At 43.6% G+C, this 20,469-nt stretch overlaps 1 protein-coding gene and 1 pseudogene across 2 annotated transcripts in view; one reads left to right on the forward strand and one right to left on the reverse strand.

Moving 5' to 3' along the window:
- The first annotated feature begins 6,570 nt into the window (after positions 1–6,570).
- LOC101022608 lies at positions 6,571–8,729 on the forward strand (annotated as a pseudogene). The gene has a single exon (XR_004176933.1). The product of XR_004176933.1 is annotated as a pyruvate kinase PKM pseudogene (transcript).
- An 11,029-nt stretch (positions 8,730–19,758) lies between these two features.
- Positions 19,759–20,469, reverse strand: part of BCAS2 (BCAS2 pre-mRNA processing factor) — a 33,968-nt gene continuing 33,257 nt past the window's right edge. The window contains exon 7 of the mRNA XM_021922440.2: positions 19,759–19,983. Coding sequence (XP_021778132.1) covers positions 19,779–19,983 — 205 coding nt within the window. The 3' untranslated portion in view covers positions 19,759–19,778. The remainder of the gene's footprint in view (positions 19,984–20,469) is intronic.

The following is a 20,469-nucleotide window of genomic DNA, read 5'->3' on the forward strand; positions in this document are numbered from 1 at the left end:
CCTCGTGATCCGCCCGCCTCGGCCTCCCAAAGTGCTGGGATTACAGGCGTGAGCCACCGCGCCCGGCCTACATTTCTCTTTTCTTAAGTTACATACACATCCTTGGCACAGTGGCTCACGCCTGTAATCCCAGCACTTTGGGAGGCTGAGGCTGGTGGATCACCTGAGGTCAGGAGTTCGAGACCAGCCTGGCCAACATGTGGAAGCGTCATCTCTACTAAAAATACAAAAATCAGCTGGGCATGGTGGCAGGGAACTGTAATCCCAGCCACTCAGGAGGCTGAGGCAGGAGAATCACTTGAACCTGGGAGGCAGAGGTTGCAGTGAGCCGAGATCATACCACTGTATTGCAGCCTGGGCAACAGAGTAAGACTCCATCTAAAAAGAAAAAAAGTTACATACACATCCTTTTGGGATAAGAGAGAACACTACATGGTACCAAATACCAACCCCCATCCCCCAAAAAAATCACACCAAAAAGGACACAGATAAATAATAAAAACATTCAGCTGCTGAAACACAGCAATATTAAGCCACCTCAGTTACCCGGTCCCTCAGCCCGTGAGAAGGGATGGTACAATAGGGGGAGGTGACATCTCATCACCATGGAAAACAGAGCTGTAGAATCAGAACTCTTTAGAGAAATAGGTGAGTCTAGGTCAGGGATAGAAAAAGTACAAGGTGAGCCTGGAACGTTTGGTTGTGCCAGAAAACAAGGAAGTGTTAAAGACTCTTGGGAACGTAGAGAAAGGACAAAGGCGCCAGGGTCAAAGGTCAATATGAGGATCAAAATGTACAATGATGGTAAAGGATTATGACACACTTGCTTTTTAAAACTTTTAATGCCATGAGTTCATAGTAATATTAAAAGGAGAGAGAAGCAGATGTTGTGAGGCCCTACTCCACATCCCCTCAGCCTACCTGAATTCTCTTGCAGTTGTCAACAGTTTCCGACACCCTGACCTCAAGCGCCTGTGTTTCTCTCCTCTGTCTGGGGTCTTTCTCAAGAACTGCCTACAGCCCATGGCTGCTGGGCGACATCGTTTGAAAGCTGGAAGATAGGTTTCCCTGGGAGTAGCCACTAAGGAGTGATGGAATCGGGAAGATTCGGAACAATTTCACATGGTTTCTCAGCGCGGTTTCATTGAGACTGAGCCCCAGGTGCCAACAGCAAAATGTTCAATATATCCTTAATTGGCTTTTCTCCCTGCCCTGTGTCACTCACCCTGCTAACTCTGTGTTTTCTGGTGTCATCTCCCATATAACCTACCCACACCCAGGTTTCTTGTGTCAAGAGTTTGCTTTGGGGGTGGATATCAAAACTGAAAAAGTTAAAGAGCATAGGGAAAAGAAGAAAGGCTAAACTCCTCTTATAGCAAAATACCAACTAATATGTAAAAAGAAATGAGAGAATTAGGAAGATTGCCATTTTACAACCCCAATGTAAAAGTTGATTTTGGCAAGGGCCATTAATTTATGCTAAAATCATTGAGTGAAAGGTTAATGGGGAACAAGATATTCACATGGTCTCAAAGTATTACCCCACAGATTACTTAATGATTACAAGGAGATACACCTGTTCAGTGGAGAGATCTAGTCACCACCTTGTCAGATCTCTAGGCTGGGGTGGTTTTGTGGTGGCTTAGCCTCAGAGATGATGGGGGAGAAGTGGCTGCTTACCTCTGAAGCAAGACACACTACAGCAGTAGTTCTAATTCCATTGTCATGTAGCACCTTGGCTGAAACTGTGCCTTATGTGGGCCACAGTGAGTGGGGCACAGTATTGGATCTCTGGGGGGAGCACAGCTATGTGGATTCCAGGCAGCTCCCTCAGCAGGGTTTAGTGCCTATGAGGACTGCAGTGGGCCCCAGTGGTGAGGTCTGTACCTGTCCAACGTGTTGATGGAATCCCCTTACTTACCACCTCACCATAAGTGGAAGTCCTCCTTCCTAGTTGATCCCAGTTGGGGGATGCAGTGGTGGAGGCCTGGCATTTCTTCTCATTCTCTGTTCTCTAAGTGGCCATCCGGAGTTTCTGTGCTCACCAGGGTTTCTATTAGTCCTCTGATACACTCTAGAACTCTCCCTGTTATTTTTGTTAAAATATAGTTGCTTATTAGTTGTTCTGACTGTCTTTGTGAGGAAGATGAGTGCTAGGGACTTCTAATAGACCATGTTGCTAATATTACTCTTCTCAAAGCTTGTTCTAAGCCTTAAACATTCCCTCTAAAAGACATAAGGTTATTTCTAATATTTCAATATTATGAATATACTTTGTGTTTTAATTTCATACATATCCTTATTTACTTAGAATATTTATAATTAATTCTTTTTTTGCGGGGGAGGGGATGGAGTCTTGCTCTGTGGCCCAGGCTGGAGTGCAGTGGCACAATCTCGGCTCACCGCAACCTCCACCTTCTGGGTTCTAGCAATTCTCCCTGGCTCAGCCTTCCAAGTAGCTGGGATTACAGGCACCCACCACCATACCTGGCTAGTTCTTGTATTTTTAGTAGAGACAGGGTTTCACCATGATGGCCAGACTGCTCTCGAACTCCTGACCTTAGGCGATCCACCTATCTCAGCCTCGCAAAGTGCTGGGATTACAGGCATGAGCCACTGTGCCCCTGCTATTTGTAATTAATTCTAAGAATTCTTTGTGGAGAATTCTTACATAAATAATAGTTTCTTCCTCGTAAGACAATCAATCCTCTCGTTTCATGGTCAGCAGTTTCATGGTTCCTTCTTGGACCCACTTCAGGGCAGATTCATTTTGTACAACTTCAACTTCACTTTCTCTGCTATTCAGAAGTAATCTAGTCATCTTCTTTCAACTTGTTAGAAAGCAATATGTCTTTTTTTTTTTTTTTTTTTTTGAGACGGAGTCTCGCTCTGTCGCCCAGGCTGGAGTGCAGTGGCACGATCTCGGCTGACTGCAAGCTCCGCTCCGCCTCCTGGGTTCATGCCATTCTCCTGCCTCAGCTTCCCAAGTAGCTGGGACTACAGGCGCCCGCCACCACGCCCGGCTAATTTTTTGTAATTTTAGTAGAGACGGGGTTTCACCATGTTAGCCAGGATGGTCTTGAACTCCTGACCTCGTGATCCACCCACCTCGGCCTCCCAAAGTGCTGGGATTACAGACGTGAGCCACCGCGCCCGGCCAGCAATATGTCTTCTTAAGCATCAGTTCCTTAAGTCCTCATGACATGGCCTTGCCTTCTTTTTCCTAAAACTATATTTATTGACATCTTCACAGTCCAAGTGATGTATGAAAACATATGTATTTATTTATCACATGATTACCTGATCATGTTATCCTCATAAATGCTGAAACATTGTAAGTTAAAGGTACCCCGTCTGGACAGTAGAGATTCTGTTGTAAACGCTAGTGATGAGGAGTTCGAGAAGAGCCTGGCCAACATAGTGAAACCCCATCTCTACTAAAGATACAAAAAGTAGCCGGGCATGGTGGCACATGCCTGTAACTCCAGCTACTCGGGAGGCTGAGACATGAAAATCGCTTGAACCCCAGAAGGCAGAGGTTGCAGTGAGCCAAGATCACATCACTGCACTCCAGCCTGGGTGACAGAGCAAGACTCTGTCTCAAAAAACAAAAAAACGAACTGATGATGATCGTCCCAAAGCCAGGGAGCTGCACAGGTGAGAGGAAAGAAAGCTTTTTGTCCAAGTTGCCCTCTCATAGCCTAGACAATGCTCTCTGTCCTAGGCTGCAACCACCACCACCTCAATTCCCCCAATATGCACGTACACACCAGTTCAAAACAATCCTTTATCTACCCAGAGCTTCTTACGATTTGCTTGTTATTTCCTGGATTCCTGTAGTTTCTTTAAGTTTGATCTCAGGGGAAGGAGTCAGCAGCCAATTTCTTTCAACATACTCATCAAAAAATGCCATTAAGACTGGGCTTAGTGGCTCAGGCCTGTAATCACAACACTTTGGGAGACAGGAGAATTGCTTGAGGCCAGGAGTTCAAAACTAGCCTGAGCAACATAGCAAGATCTGGTCTCTACAGAAAAATTTTTTTTTAATTTGTTTTTAAATACCATTAAACACATTAAAACAGTGCTACAACAAAGGAGTGGGGCATGGGTTAAAAGAGAATAAAAGAATAAATGAATTAAACAGGAGGTCCTTGCATAGGACAAGAAGTCAAATAGTGTTCAGGGCTTATTATAAGAAAGAGCAATTCTGGCCGGACGTGGTGGCTCACGCCTGTAATCTAGCACTTTGGAAGGCCGAGGCGGGCAGATCACGAGGTCAGGAGATCAAGGCCCTCCTGGCTAACATAGTGAAACCCAGCCCCACTAAAAATACAAAATATTAGCCAGGTGTGGTGGTGGGTGCCTGTAGTCACAGCTAATCAGGAGGCTGAGGCAGGAGAATGGCATGAACCTGGGAGGCAGAGCTTGCAGTGAGCCAAGATTGCGCCACTGCACTCTAGCCTAAAGAAAGAGCAATTCTTTGGCCTATCATATTCTACCACAATTCCCATAACCCCTAACATTCAACTTACTCAGATTTTTCTTTTGGAACTTGCTTTGCATTTCTAAACAAAGTTTTAAAACTCTTATTTCTTGATTTTTCAATTTTAGATGTTTTCTGTTGGCTAGAGAGGGAGATTTATTGTGAAGCTAATAAAGCTTAAGTTTCAGAGTCCCTCATTTTCATGGGCCTTCTCCAAGGCCCTATTCTTAACCATTGAATTTGGAATTTTATTTTCTTACATAGCATTCAGCTTGGTGCTGTGGCTCACGCTTGCTATCCCAGCACTTTGAGAGGCCGAGGCAGGAGGATCCCTTTAGCCCAGGAATTCAAGACCAACTTGGGGAACATATTGAGAACCCTGTCTCTACCAAAAATAAAAAATAAAAAAAAATTAGCCAAACATGGTGGTGTGTGTCTGTGGTCCCAGCTCAGCAGGCTGAGGCAGGAGGATCATGCCATTGCACTCCAACCTAGGTGAAAGAGTGAGACTGTCTTAAAAAATACATTTTAAAAAAATTTGGCCGGGCACAGTGGCTCATACCTGTAATCCCAGCACTCTGGGAGGCCAAGGCAGGAGGATCATGAGGTCAGGAGATCAAGACTATCCTGCCTAACATGGTGAAACCCAATCTCTACTAAAAATACAAAAAATTAGCCCGGCATGGTGGCACGTGCCTGTAGTCCCAGCTACTTGGGAAGCTGAGGCAGGAGAATCGCTTGAACCCAGGAGGCGGAGGTTGCAGTGAGCTGAGATCAGGCCATTGCACTCCAGCCTGGGTGACAGAGCGAGACTCCGCCTCAAAAAAAAAAAAATATCTTAAAGAGCATCCTCCAAATCATGTATGCTTCTGGCCCTACAAGCCCTGAATCCACCCTTGATTTACTACTTTGGATGATGAGGGTTTAGCTAACTTAGATCGTAGCCCTTGCAACACACACCAATACACAAACATTTCCCCTTCCCAGTTTCCCAAAATGTAGTCAAGCTATTAATTTTTAGTTAGTTTATCATGTTTTAACCTCTAAGGGCCCTTTCTTGTTATCTTTTTTTTTTTTTTTTGAGACAGAGTCTGGCTCTGTCGCCCAGGCTGGAGTGCAGTGGTGCGATCTCAGCTCACTGCAAGCTCTGCCTCCCAGGATCACGCCATTCTCCTGCCTCAGCCTCCCAAGTAGCTGGGACTACAGGCGCCCGCCGCCACGCTCGGCTAATTTTTTGTATTTTTAATAGAGACGGGGTTTCCCCGTGTTAGCCAGGATGGTCTCAATCTCCTGACCTCGTGATCCACCCGCCTCTGCTTCCCAAAGTTCTGGGATTACAGGCGTGAGCCACAGCGCCTGGCCTTTTGTTATCTTTTCTGCATTAGCCTGTTCTTTGTCTTATGGATCCTATATTTGATCTCTCCAGCAATATTGTAGGGGTTGTCTTATTTTGTTTGTTGGTTGGTTTTTTAGTTTAGTTTTATTTTCTCAGTTGCCTGTTTCCTTTTAAGTTCCTTTTCCCTCATGGTTTATTTTGGCCTCTCTCTTATATAGGAGACTTTCCTAAAAGGGGTGGTCATCCAACCATTTTTTTTTTTTTTTTGAGACGGAGTCTCGCTCTGCCGCCCAGGCTGGAGTACAGTGGCCAGATCTCAGCTCACTGCAAGCTCCGCCTCCCGGGTTCACGCCATTCTCCTGCCTCAGCCTCCCGAGTAGCTGGGACTACAGGCGCCCGCCACCTCGCCCGGCTAGTTTTTTGTATTTTTTAGTAGAGACGGGGTTTCACCGTGTTCGCCAGGATGGTCTTGATCTCCTGACCTCGTGATCCACCCGTCTCGGCCTCCCAAAGTGCTGGGATTACAGGCTTGAGCCACCGCGCCCGGCCCTATCCAACCATATTTAAGAATGAAGCACCAAAGCTGGACATAGTGGCGCATGCCTGTAGTTCTTGCTACTTGAGAGACTAAGGTGGGAGGTTCGCTTGAGCCCAGGAGTTGAAGGCTGTAGCGAGCTATGATTGCACCACTGCATTCCAGTGACAGAGCGAGATCCTGTCTCTAAAAAAAAAAAAAAAAAAAGTAATAAAATAAATTAATTTAAAAATAAGAATGAGGCACTTAAAAGCTAATCAGAAGCTCAGGTTGGGAAGTTTTCTAAATGGTGAGTGTGGTAGGAAACCCGAAAGGTAGCACCCAGTGATCCTCACCTCCTGGTATTCATGCTTGTGCAACAAAAGTATTAACCTTGCCCCAGGAAGTATCTGGCCTTTACTCTCACTTTCTGGGAGGTAATCTCTAAACTGTTGGAATGTTCTTTGTTTACCTGGGGGCCTTGGGCCATGCCAGATGGTCTGTGCTAACAGTGTGATATATGGTAGGGGTTCTGAACCATGCATTGTCAGCTCAACCTCAGGAGGGGGTTGGACATGAAGGCCAGTCACACAGGCAGTCAGCCATGTCTACATGACTAATAAAAATGCTAGACACCAAGGCTTGGAGGTGCTTCCCTGGCTGGGAATATTGCATGTGTATTATCACACATTGTTACTGTGAGAAGTAAGAATTGTCTGCATAACTCCACTGGGAGAGGACAACTAGATGCTCTGCATTTAAAACTCTCCTGGGGCACAGCAGCTGCACATCCCGGGGCTCCTGACCTCTTCGCCTTTGCAGTGTAGCCCAAGTCGGTCAGCACCAGAGGACCTCAGCAGCCATGTCGAAGCCCCATAGGGAAGCCGGGACTGCCTTCATTCAGACCCAGCAGCTACATGCCATGTAGCTGACACATTCCTGGAGCACATGTGCCGCCTGGACATTCACATACCACCCATCACGGCCTGGAACACTGGCATCATCTGTACCAATAGCCCAGCTTCCCGATCGGTGGAGAAGTTGAAGGAGATGATTAAGTCTGGAATGAATGTGGCTTGTCTGAACTTCTCTCATGGAACTCATGAGTACCACGTGGAGAGCATCAAGAACGTGCACACAGCCACGGAAATTTTTGCTTCTGACCCCATCCTCTACCGGCACGTTGCTTTGGCTCTGGATACTAAAGGACCTGAGATCCGAACGGGGCTCATCAAGGACAGCAGCACCGCGGAGGTGGGGCTGAAGATGGGAGCCACTCTCAAAATCATGCTGGAGAATGCCTACATGAAAAAGTGTGATGAGAATATCCTGTGGCTGGACTACAAGAACATCTGCAAGGTGACGGAAGTGGGCAGCAAGATCTACATGGATGATGGGCTTATTTCTCTCCAGGTAAAGCAGAAAGGTGCTGACTTCCTGGTGACGGAGATGGAAAATGGTGGTTCCTTGGGCAGCAAGAAGGGTGTGAACCTTCCTGGGGCTGCTGTGGACCTGCCTGCTGTGTCAGAAAAGGACATCCAGGACCCGAAGTTTGGGGTCGAGCAGGATGTCGATATGGTGTTTACGTCGTTCATCCACAAGGCATCTGATGTCCATGAAGTTAGGAAGGCCCTGGGAGAGAAGGGAAAGAACATCAAGGTAATCAGCAAAATTGGGAATCATTCTGAGGTTTGATGAAATCCTAGAGGCCAGTGATGGGATCATGGTAGCTGGCGGTGATCTAGGCATTGAGATTCCTGCAGAGAAGGTCTTTCTTGCTCAGAAGATGATGATTGGGTGGTGCAGCGGAGCTGGGAAGTCTGTCATTAACAGTGATGTGGCCAATGCAGTCCTGAATGCAGCCAACTGCATCATGCTGTCTGGAGAAACAGCCAAAGGGGACTATCTGGAGGCTGGGCGCAAGCAGCACCTGATTGCCCATGAGGCAGAGGACGCCATCTACCACTTGCAATTATTTGAGGAACTCTCCCTGCCTGGCGACCATTACCAGCGACCCCACTAAAGCCACCACCGTGGGTGCCAACGAGGCCTCCTTCAAGTGCTGCAATGGGGCCATAATCGTCCTTACCAAGTCTGGCAGTTCTGCTCACCAGGTGGCCAGATACCGCCCACATGCCCCCATCATTGCTGTGACATGGAATCCCCAGACAGCTGGTCAGGCCCACCTGCACCATGGCATCTTCCCTGTGCTGTGCCAGGACCCAGTCCAGGAGGCCAGGGCTAAGGATGTGGACCGCTGGGTGAACTTGGCCATGAATGTTGACAAGGCCGGAAGCTTCTTTAAGAAGGGAGATGTGGGCCAGGCGCGGTGGCTCACACCTATAATCCCAGCACTTTGGGAGGCCGAGGCGTGCGGATCATGAGATCAGGAGATCCAGACCATCCTGGCTAACATGGTGAAACTCCGTCTCTACTAAAAATACAAAAAATGAGCCGGGCGTGGCAGCGTGCGCCTGTAGTCCCAGCTACTCGGGAGGCTGAGGCAGGAGAATGGCGTGAACCCGGGAGGCGGAGCTTGCAGTGAGCCGAGATCGCGCCACCGCACTCCAGCCTGGGCAACAGAGCGAGACTCTGTCTCAAAAAAAAAAAAAAAAAGGAGGGAGTGAGATGTGGCCATTGCGCTGATTGGGTGGCGCCTTGGCTCTGGCTTCACCAACACCATGCGTGTTGTTTCTGTGTGGTGATAGACCCCAGAGCCCCTCCTCCAGCCCATCCCACCTCCTTTCTCCAAACCATCCATTAGGCCAGCAACGCTTGTAGAGCTCACCCTGGGCTGTAAGGTGGCACTGGTGGGCTGGGACACCAGAGGAGAAGATAAACGCCTTGCTGAAACATGGCCGTGTTTACAGCCTGCTCTGGTGGGACAGCCCAGAGCCTGGCTGCCTATCATATGGCCCCACCCAATCAAGGGAAGAAGGAGGAATGCCCAACTGGAAGCCCCGGGAGCCAGATGGCAAGGGGGTCACAGCTTCTTTTCCTGTGTGAACTCTGTTCAATTCCTTTAGAAAACAGATGTCCAGAGGACTCCCACTGCTGGCCTGGGGTCAGGAAACAGCCAGTGAGAGTTAGGGGCCTTAGGGTATGGGGCAGTTTTTCCATTTAAGCCGACTCTGGCCCTGGCCCTTACTTGCTTCCCCTAACCCCGGGCCTCCCCAATTTGCACCTGTCCCTGCCCTCCACTAAGCTGTCCTGCAGCAAACACTCCACCTTCCACCTTCCATTTTCCCCAACTACTGCAGCGCCTCCGGGCCTGTTGCTATAGAGCCTACCTGTATGTCAATAAACAACAGCTGAAGTAAAAAAACAAACAAACAAAAAAAAACAACTCTCCTGGACACTGTCCCATGTGCCTCTTCAGTGAGTTATCTGAGTCCTTCTAACAGATTGTCAAATATGACAGTGTCTCAGGGACCCCAGGCTTGCAGTTGAGGTCAGAAATCATGGTGGTCTTGGGGATTCCCAATATTCGCAATACCTTTATATAGTCATGTCTCCTTTAGTATGGGCTGGAGTTAGGGACTTGCTTCTATCAAATAAAATGTGACAGAAGTGACAGGATGTCCATTTTAAGATTAGTTTATAAATAAGCTTAGTCTTCCATCGTGGGTGCTCTCTTTCATGTTGCTTACCCTGGGAGATGACAGCATTCATGTCCTGAGGTGGCCCTGTGGAGATACCCACTCATCCTGTGAGCAATAACCATATAATTGAGGTTGGAAGCGGATCTTTACCCCAGTTGAATCTTCGCATGAGACTGCAGCCCTGGCTGATAACTTGATTGTAATCTCATGAGAGACCTTGAGCCAGAGGTGCCCAGCTAAACCATGTCTTGATTCTTGACCTGGACAAACTGTAAGATAATAAATGTTTGTTGTTTTAAGCCACTATATTTGGGGTAATTTGTTAGGCACTGGGCTACAATATAAGGTGATCTGGTAGACCTATGTATTGGGTATCCACAAATGTTTTTGTCTGGAGGTCTTTTTTTCTAGAGTGATTCAATTTATTCAGAAAAGAACTTTCCAATCTCCCAGGCAGCATATACCTGGCTGCATGAGTTCAGGGTCCAGAGATAGAGAAAAGAACCAAACTTTCACGCATTCTCTTCTTTTTAGCCCCTGTACAAACCCCCGTCATCTGGTGCACCTGATGTGCCTAAGTCTGGAGCCCTTCCTGGATCATTTATCTGGAGAGATTGTTGCCTGGTTATGCCCAGCTGGAAAAGGGACCTGATGAGTCTACGGCTTTGTTTATACACTTTCAACAATTTTCCTTGTTTTAAACCTAGATCCTTGTTCTCACCTTTTAAAGTAACTAGTGCTACTCACAAGAATAACTCCAGAGGATATGGATCTACCATGAAAGAGAAAGCTATAAAACTTTTAGGAGATAATAAAAAACAATACCTTTATGACCTCAGGATGGAGAAAGATTTCTTAATCTAGTTTCAAAAAGCATTAGTTATAAAGAAAAACATGATAAATTGGTTTACACTAAATATAAGAACTTTCGTTTTTCTGAAAACATCATTAAAAGAGTACAGCCCAGGCGTGGTGGCTCACGCCTGTAATCCCAGCACTTTGGGAGGCCAAGGCAGGTGGATCACTTGAGGTCAGGAGTTTGAGACCAGCCTGGCCAACATGGCGAAACCCTGTCTCTACTAAAAATACAAAAAGTAGCCAGGCATGGTGATGTGTGCCTGTAGTCCTAGCTATTCAGGAGGCTAAGGCACAAGAATCACTTGAACCTGGGAGGCAGAGGGTTCAGGTACTGAGATCATGCTAGTGCACTCCAGCCTGGGCAACACAGCAAGACTCTGCCTCAAAATAAAATAAAATAAAATATCCCTGAAAGTATAGTCTTGTAAATTGTTGTTATATTCAAACAACAGAATACTATCCTTCCAAGAAAAGGAACTAAAGATAGATGCAATATAGTGAATGACTCTTGAAACACATTTTTAAATAAAATAAATAACATATAAAAGAATAAATACAGTATGATTATATTATATAAAGTCCAAAAATAGGCAAAACTAGAAATGCATACATAGATTGTAAAACTATAAACAAAAAAAGCATGTAATTACTATGAAAGTCAGGATAGTAGCTATCTATATAGGAGAAGAGATTATGATCAGGAAGGAATGCTAGTAATGTTGTATTTCCTGACTTGGGTAGTGCTTAATACATATGTGCTTTATAATTATTGATTATTCTGTAATTCATGTTTTATGTATTTTTCTGTATGTCTGTTGTAGTTAATAATTAAGAAGTTTAATTTTGCTTTTCATTGCTGTTGTTTCTGTCAGTCTTCTGCTATTTAAATGCTGTTTTATTTTTCTCATGGTTATTTTTATAATGACACCTTTATATATTATCTTTCCTCTTAAGCAATATTTATTGCTTCCCTGCCATGCACAACATGAGCTGTATCCTCTTCCTCCTGTCTAACCTCCTTCTCTTTCTCCATTCAATTTTAGTAAATAACATTACCTGACTCAGGGCTTACCTTTGTACATTTATCCTTCTGCTTGACTTGCCACCCTTAAAGATACCTTTAAATTCTGAGCAATTACAGATGAAGCTTTCAAGACTTATGCTACTTCCAAATTCTCTCTCCTTTCTTCCATTTATTTTTGGCAGTTCAAGTTTTCCTACATTGTCATAGTATGTAACATTCTGTCATCCTCATTCTCACCTTTATCTTTCTTATTCCTAGCCTTATTTTTGTTTTAAATCTGGAGTTAAAAACATTTGATTCTTACTCTCAGTCCTGTAGCTAAAGTTTGCTCATTTTCTCTTGGCTGGCTGTAGTTTGCTGGTAGTTTCCTCAAGAGTATTGTTTATATAGTCAATATTCTGTGGGTTCTTGCATCTTAAAAGTATTTGTCAGCCAGGCGCAGTGCTTCATGCCTGTAATCCCAGCACTTTGGGAGGCCGAGGCAGGTGGATCACGAGGTCAGGAGTTCAAGACCAGCCTGGCCAATATGGTGAAACCCCATCTCTACTAAAACTACAAAAAATTAGCCGGGTGTGGTGGCGTGCGCCTGTAATCCCAACTACTGGGGAGGCTGAAGCAGAGAATTGCTTGAACCCGGGACACAGAGGTTGCAGTGAGCCAAGATCATGCCGCTGCACTCCAACCTGGGTGACAGAGCGAGACTCCGTCTCAAATAAATAAATAAATATATGTGTGTGTGTGTGTGTATATATATATATATATTTTAAAAAGGTGTTTGTCTGTAACCTTTAAGTTTGAAGGACAGTTTGTCTGAATAAAAACTCTTTGCATCAGTTTCTTTCCTTGAGTACAGTGAAGGTATTACTCTTCTGTGTTCTGACATTCAATTTCACTGCTGGGAAACTTACGTCAATCTGAATTTCTTTCTATTTTAAAGGACTCATCTTAGGCCGGGCGCAGTGGCTCACGCCTGTAATCCCAGCACTTTGGGAGGCCAAGGCGGGCAGATAAAAGACCCATCTTTCTACCTGGCTCACCAAATAATTATTCCTTGAAATTTGTATAAATTTACTTTTTACTTGAATTTATTTACTAACTATTGGTTCTAATAGTTCTGATGACTATTCTGTTTCCTTTGCCCTACATGGCCACTGAAATGACTGGAGAGGGACTTTGTCGAGAACAAAGACAGAGGCCAAGGACTTTCACATTGACCTTTTAAGAGAGATTGTCGCCCTGGTTCCAAATAATCCTTTCCCTGTTAACTCTATTTTATAGACCTTTGTTAGGCAGCAACGTGAAAGAAAAAAACAGGCCAGGTGTGATGGCTCATGCCTGTAATCCCAGCACTTTGGGAGGTTGAGGCAGGCAGATCACCTGGTCAGGAGTTCAAGACCAGTCTGGCCAACATGGAGAAACCTGTCTCTACTGAAAATACAAAAATTAGCTGGGCATGGTGGCATGTGCCTGTAATCCCAGCTACTGGGGAAACTGAGGTGGGAGGATCCCTTGACCCTGGGAGGCAGAGGTGGCAGTGAGCAGAGATTGCACCACTACACTCCAGCCTGGGCAACAGAGTGAGACTCCATCTCCAAAAACAAAAAAACCAAAAAACTGTGTTTAAAGTCTTTTTCTTGGCACTAGTGTCTCTACTTATATTTTATCCCAAACAGCTTTCCTTTGCAATCCAATTTCTTTATTATAAGTGTTTGGATAAACAGCATCTTATTACTAATACATATATTATTTATTATTATATAATTATATAGTTTAACGTTTGAAAAGCTCTTCATGAATTTAGAAAATGTAATCTACCACCATGATAAAAGAATCATCATAGTCCTTTAAAACTGTATGTAGATTTATATATACATACATATATATATATAATTTTTTTTCTTGAGGGAGTCTCACTCTGTCGCCCAGGCTGGAGTGCAGTGGCACAATCTCCACTCACTGCAACCACACCCGACCTAGATTTATATTTTTATAATGTTGTCTAGGTTCTGAAAAATCAGCTTGTAAAAGCCACAGCATGTATAGATTACAGTATATTTAAGTTACAATTTCATTTCACGTTAGATGTAGATATTCTTTATAAGTAGTCTCAATATCTTTATAAGTAGTTTCCAGACTTTTGCTCAAAGTAACTTCCGGAGGTTTTTATCCCTTCATAAAACATCCAACCTCGCATGGATTAAATACATGCTCTGCCTGTAACCCCAATTGTATTATTTGGGGCAACTACACCATCAGTGACAGTGTAATTGTCACTAGAATAGAAAAAAAAAATTACATTTTCTTCTGAATAACTTGATGGAAAGGGTCCAGGAAGATTCCCCTGGGTGCAATATTGTTTTTCCAAAATGTAAGTAGGGTACCAAATAATGGGAATCCTCCAGAACCTTTGTCCAGCCAACACTAATAACACCTTTTTATTTGTAGTAACACATTTTTAACTGCCCAAGTTTGTTAGTGAATTGCTCTTGCCAAAGTAATCAGCAGGAATTTTCTGCTTAGGGCAGCACTGTCCAATCGAATATAATATGCACTACATCTATAATTTAAAATTTTTCTAGTTGCCACATATAAAAAGTTTTTAAAGAGGTGAGATCACGCCAGGTGCAGTGGCTCACGCCTGTAATCCTAGCACTTTGGGAGGCCAAGGCAGGCAAATCACTTGAGGTCAGGAGTTCAAGACCAGCCTGGCCAAAATGACAAAACCCCATCTCTACTAAAATACAAAAATTAGCCAGGTGTGGTGGTGGGCACCTGTAATCCCAGTTACTTGGAAGGCTGAGGCACAAGAATCACTTAAACCCGGGAGGCAGATGCTACAGTGAGCTGAGATCACGCCACTGGACTCCAGCCTGGGTGAGAGAGTGAGACTCCATCACAATGGAAAAAAAAAAAAAAAAAAAAGGTGAGATCAGTTAATTAATTGTAATTATGTATTTTGTTCAATTGGGTATATTCAGTTCAATATACCCAAAATATCATTCTGATATGTAATTAATATAAAAATGTATTAATGAGGTATTTTACATTCCTTTTTTGTACTAAGCCTTCAAAATCCAATGTGTATTACAGTTGCACCACATCTTAATTCATACTAGCCATATTTCAAATATTCAATAGCCACATAGGATTAGTGGCCACCAGGATGGACAGTAGAGACTTAATTAGCTTCTGCATTACATTAACCCACAACGTAGACACCACTCCTAAAAGGTCTGGATTGTCTCCCAGAGTGAGAAGCTGAAAATACCTTGGCTTCTCAAACTCAATTTGCCTTGGAATAGAGTACAGAGAGTACAGTATGCTTTCCCATTAAAGGGTTTAGCATTCAAAAAATTCTTTTTTTTTTTTTTTTTTTTGCAGGGGTGGTGGGGACAGTCTCACTCTGTCGCCTAGGCTGGAATGCAGTGGCGCGATCTCAGCTCACTGCAATCTCCACCTCCTGGGTTCAAGTGATTCTCCTGCCTCAGCCTCCTGAGTAGCTGGGATTACAGGCGACCACCACCACACATGGCTAATTTTTTTGTATTTTAAGTAGAGATGAGGTTTCACCATGTTGGCCAGGCTAGTTTCAAACTCCTGACCTCAAGTGATCCACCCACCTCGGCTTCCCAAAGTGCTGGGATTACAGACATGAGCCACCACACCTGGCCCAGAAAATTTCTTTCCTTTTCCCTTCCTTCCTTCCTTCCTTCACTCCTTCCTTCCTTCCTTCCTTCCTTCCTTCCTTCCTTCCTTCCTTCCTTCCTTCACTCCTTCCTTCCTTCCTTCCTTCTCTCTCTCTCTCTTTCTTTCTTTCTTTCTTTCCCTCTCTTTCTTTCTTTCTTTCTTTTCTTCCTTCCTTCCTTCCTTCCTTCCTTCCTTCCTTCCTTCCTTCCTTCCTTCCTTCTTTTCTCTCTCTCTCTCTCCAACTTTTTCTTTCTTGAGACAGGGTCTCACTATGTTGCCCAGGCTGGTCTTGAACTCCTGGGCTCAAGTGATTCTTCTAACTCGGCCTCCCAAAGTGCTGGGATTACAGGCATGAGCCACCATGCCTGACCCAAAAATTTTTTCTTAAATAGACTTTATTTTTTAGAGCAGTTTTAGGTCCACTGAGGAATTGAGTGGAAAGTACAGAGAGTTTCCATATGCCCCTTACCCCTAAATATGAACAGCATCCCCCTCTATCGCCGTGCCACACCAGAGTGGTGTATTTGTGGATCAATGAACCTACACTGACTCCTCATTATCACTTAAAGTCCAAAGTTTACATTAGAGTTCACTTTGCTGTTGTACATTTCATGGGTTTTTACAAATGTATAAGGACATGTGTCCACCATGATAGTGTTGTACAGAATTGTTTCACTGCTCTAAAAATCCTCTGTTCTATACCTATTCATCTCTTCCTCCTTCCAAACCCTGGAAATTACTAAATTTTTACTGTCTTCATAGTTCTTCCTTTTCCAGAAGGTCATATAGTTGGAATCATATGGTACAATACGTATATAGTCTTTACAGGTTTGTTTGTTTTTTTTTTCACTTAGTAATAGATATTTAGGTTCCCTCCATGTCTTTTTACAACATAATTCATTTCTCTTTAGCATGGAATAATGTTCCATTTCTTGGTTATATCAGAGTTAATGTATCCATTCTTCTGTTGAAGGACAGCTTGGTTGCTTTAAAGTTCTATCAATCATAATTCAAGCTGCTCCAAATATATGTATGCAGGTTTCTGTGAGGACATAAGTTTTCAACTTATTTAGGTAAATACTAAGGAGTACAATTGCTGGATGTAAGAGTAGGTTTAGTTTTGTAAGAAACTGTCTTCCACAATGGCTGTACCATTTTGCATTCCTTCCATCAATCAATGAGAATTTCTTTTGCTCCACATCCTCACCAGCATTTGAGCTTCTAGATCCTAAATAGAAAAAGATGAGAGTTTATAAAAGTTTTGAGTGAAAAAAGTACCCTATAAAACCTATTACTTGATTAAAATGTCTCCAGGCAAAGATCACATTAAGGAGGTGGTTTCACACCTATTATTAAAACTCCTTAGTACTTTAACATGCCTCAGGGCAAATTCAGATCAAAGGGGTAATGCCAGGAAAACCTGTCATTTGAATGAAGCCTTCAGAGCAGAGATCAGATTAAAGGTGAGACCTTTCTATCTCTTTTTTTTTTTTTTTTTTTGAGACGGAGTCTCGCTCTGTCACCCAGGCTGGAGTGCAGTGGCCGGATCTCAGCTCACTGCAAGCTCCGCCTCCCGGGTTCACGCCATTCTCCTGCCTCAGCCTCCCGAGTAGCTGGGACTACAGGCGCCTGCCACATCGCCCGGCTAAGTTTTTGTATTTTTAGTAGAGACGGGGTTTCACTGTGTTAGCCAGGATGGTCTCGATCTCCTGACCTCGTGATCCGCCCGTCTCGGCCTCCCAAAGTGCTGGGATTACAGGCTTGAGCCACCGCGCCCGGCCCGAGACCTTTCTATCTCTTATTCTGATAAAGGTACCCTCCATTAAACTGAAAAGCCTACTAAAATCCTTCCCCAATATTCATTTTGAAAAAATAAAAAACCGACAGAAGATTTGTAATGTACAATAAATATCCATACACCCTTGACTTAGATCCTTGAATTGTTCACATTTTGACACGTTTTCTTTCTCTCTCTGTCAACCCATGCGCATGCATAAACACACACACATACACAGACACACATATTTTTGCTCAAGTATTTAGAAGTTAGCTGTAGACAATATGGTGCTTCACCTAAAAAACTTTAGCACACTTCCAATAATAAGGATGTTACCTTATATAAACACTATGTAGTAAAGAATTTGGCTTTGCCCAAGTAGAAGTTCTGGCCTTTGCCCTAGGCTTCATGGATGTAATCTCTGGGTACTTGGAATGTTATGCCTGACGGGAGTCTTTGTCAGGGCGCCTGGTGTCAGACTGGATAGTCTAACAATGTGATTTAGGGCAGGGGCTGGCCACACCAGAAAGACTGACATGTTATTTAGAGTGAAGGTGCTTTGGATTTTAGTTTAGCTTTTTTTTCTCTTATATTTTTATTTTTTCTCTAGGTCATGTTCTCATTGGAAGGGTGGGGGCTCTGGTTCACGTGGTATCAGTTGACCTGGAGTTTGAGATCAACCACAGGGACAATTAGTCAATCATGCCTATATAATGAAGTCCCAATAAAACTCTCAACACTTAGGCCTGGGTGAGCTTCCCTGGTTAGGAACACTTGGTGCATATTGTATACATCAACACTGGAAGATAGTTTCAGCAAGGAAAAAAAAAAAAAAAAGACATGCATAGATAGATAGGAAGTTAGATAAATAATAGGTAGACGATAGATAATATATAAAAATATATATATAGAGAGAAAGAGACATCACAAACATAGCACAATACTAGCAATTGGATGAATCTCGGTGAAAATTCTGTGGGTGTTCATTATCTTATCCTTTCGTGGAGTAATGTGTTCTGACTCTATGAAGACAGGACAAGGGAAGCTCCACATTTGGTCCATCCCTGACTTGGCCCTATGTGCTTCTTCCCTTAGCTAAATTTAATCTGTATGTTTTTCCTGTAGAAACTATTACCATGAGTAGTTTTCAGTGAGTTCTGTCAGTCCTTCTAGAGGATTATCAACCTGAGGATGGTTTTGGGAACTCCCAGACTTGCAGTTGGTTGTCAGAAGTGAGAGTGGTCTTTTATACATACGATTCTCTCTGACTTCCTAGTTGGCTAGGAATTGAGGCAAACACACTATAATTTCACATTCTGATAATTTAACAGTGATATAATACTCTACATAATACATATTATTATTAATTAATTTATTTATTTATTTTGAGAGACAAGATCTTGCTACTTTGCCTAGGCTGCTCTCAAACTCCTGGCCTCCCACCTAGGCCTCCCAAAGTGCTGGGATTACAGGGATGAGACACTGTACCTGGCCACCTAATACATATTCTTTATTCAACTTTTACTAGAAAACCCTGTGCATGTAGACGGGGCCTGTCAACTCTGCCCTTCACCGTAGGGTAATCTAGCTGGTTCATTTCAATGATGTCTTTAGATCTTTAGATCTTTTCTCTTGGCCAGACCAGATTTTGCCAGCAAAGACTCTTATAATCTCCTTCCAGAAGGAGGCTGCTAGCAGAGTGGGGAAAGAGGGCTGAGGGATTCTTCCTAAGTATATGAGCTCTCACTTAATCTTTCTTCTTTCAATATTGAATCCTTGCCCTTGACAGTACTAGGTGTTCCCACTCAAGCAATTCTCTATTTTCCCCCTTTTTGGAAAACACACTTTCTGCCTTCTGTCTGTCCAGCCAGCTTGGATTGAAGATGGGGATTTGAGCTTTTCACTGCTTCTTTAAAGTTAAGGTAGAACAAGGTCTAACTCCTTCTTAAAGTTAAATTCAAAGAGCCATAAAGACATCTGGGGGACACTGAGACTATACATTGAAAAAATGTTATTATATCAGTGTTTATTTTTTTAATTAATTTATTTATTTATTTTGAGACAGAGTCTCAGTGTGTCACCCAGGCGGGAATGCAGTGGCACAATCTTGGCTCACTGCAGCCTCCACCTTTGCTACTTGGGAGGTTGAGGCAGGAGAATTGCTTGAATTATCCTGCCTCAACCTCCAGAGTAGCTGGGACTACAGAAGCACGCAAATTTTTGTATTTTTAGTAGAGACAGGGCATTGCCATGTTGGCCAGGTTGGTCTCGAACTCCTGACCTCAAGTGATCAGCCTACGTCAGCCTCCCAAAGTGCTAGGATTACAGGCATGAGCCACCGCACCTGGCCCAGTTTCACTTTTTACCTCACATTCACCCCCGACTCGCCGAGGTCACTGGTGCTACCAAATCCTGGGTCCTGAAGGTTGTGTGGATAAACAAAACTACTTTTTTTTTTTTTTTTTTTTTTTTACATATGAAGTCTTCTTTATTATTATTATACTTTAAGTTCTAGGGTACATGTGTACAACGTGCAACAAAACTGCTTTTTAACTTTCATATTTTGCTTTCTCACTGTTGGTTTAGGGTTTAACTTCTTTGCATCTGTTAAATCAGTTACCCCTCTTCCATTTGCATTCCATCGTCTCCAATTTCTTGCTGTTGTCTCATTTCTCATTCTCTTTGTCTTTGTGGATTTATGCCTTGAAACAAAACAAAAAACAAAAAAACTTTTACTAAATGTTGTAGTGTGATTTGGGGAGGGAGTAGAAATAAATGTAAACATTCACTTCACTTTCTTTAGCTTGAAGCTTTCCACTATTTTTTTTTTTTTTTTTTTGGAGACAGAGTCTCGCTTTGTCACCCAGGCTGGAGTGCGATGGTACAATCTAAGCTCACAGCAACTTCCACCTCCTAGGTTCAAGTGATTCTCCTGCCTCAGCCTCCTGAGTAGCTGGGACTACAGGTGAGCACCAGCATGCCTGACTAATTTTTGTATTTTTAGTAGAGACGGGGTTTCACCATGTTAGTCAGGCTGTTTTTGAACTCCTGAGCTCAAGTGATTGCACTGCCTTGGCCTCCCAAAGTGCTGGGATTACAGGCATAAGCCTCCACATCCGGCCTCTACTTACTATCTATCTATCTATCTATCTATCTATCTATCTATCTATCTATCTATCTATCTATCT

Source organism: Papio anubis, chromosome 1 (assembly GCF_008728515.1).
Source record: "Papio anubis isolate 15944 chromosome 1, Panubis1.0, whole genome shotgun sequence".
Taxonomy (NCBI): domain Eukaryota; kingdom Metazoa; phylum Chordata; class Mammalia; order Primates; family Cercopithecidae; genus Papio; species Papio anubis.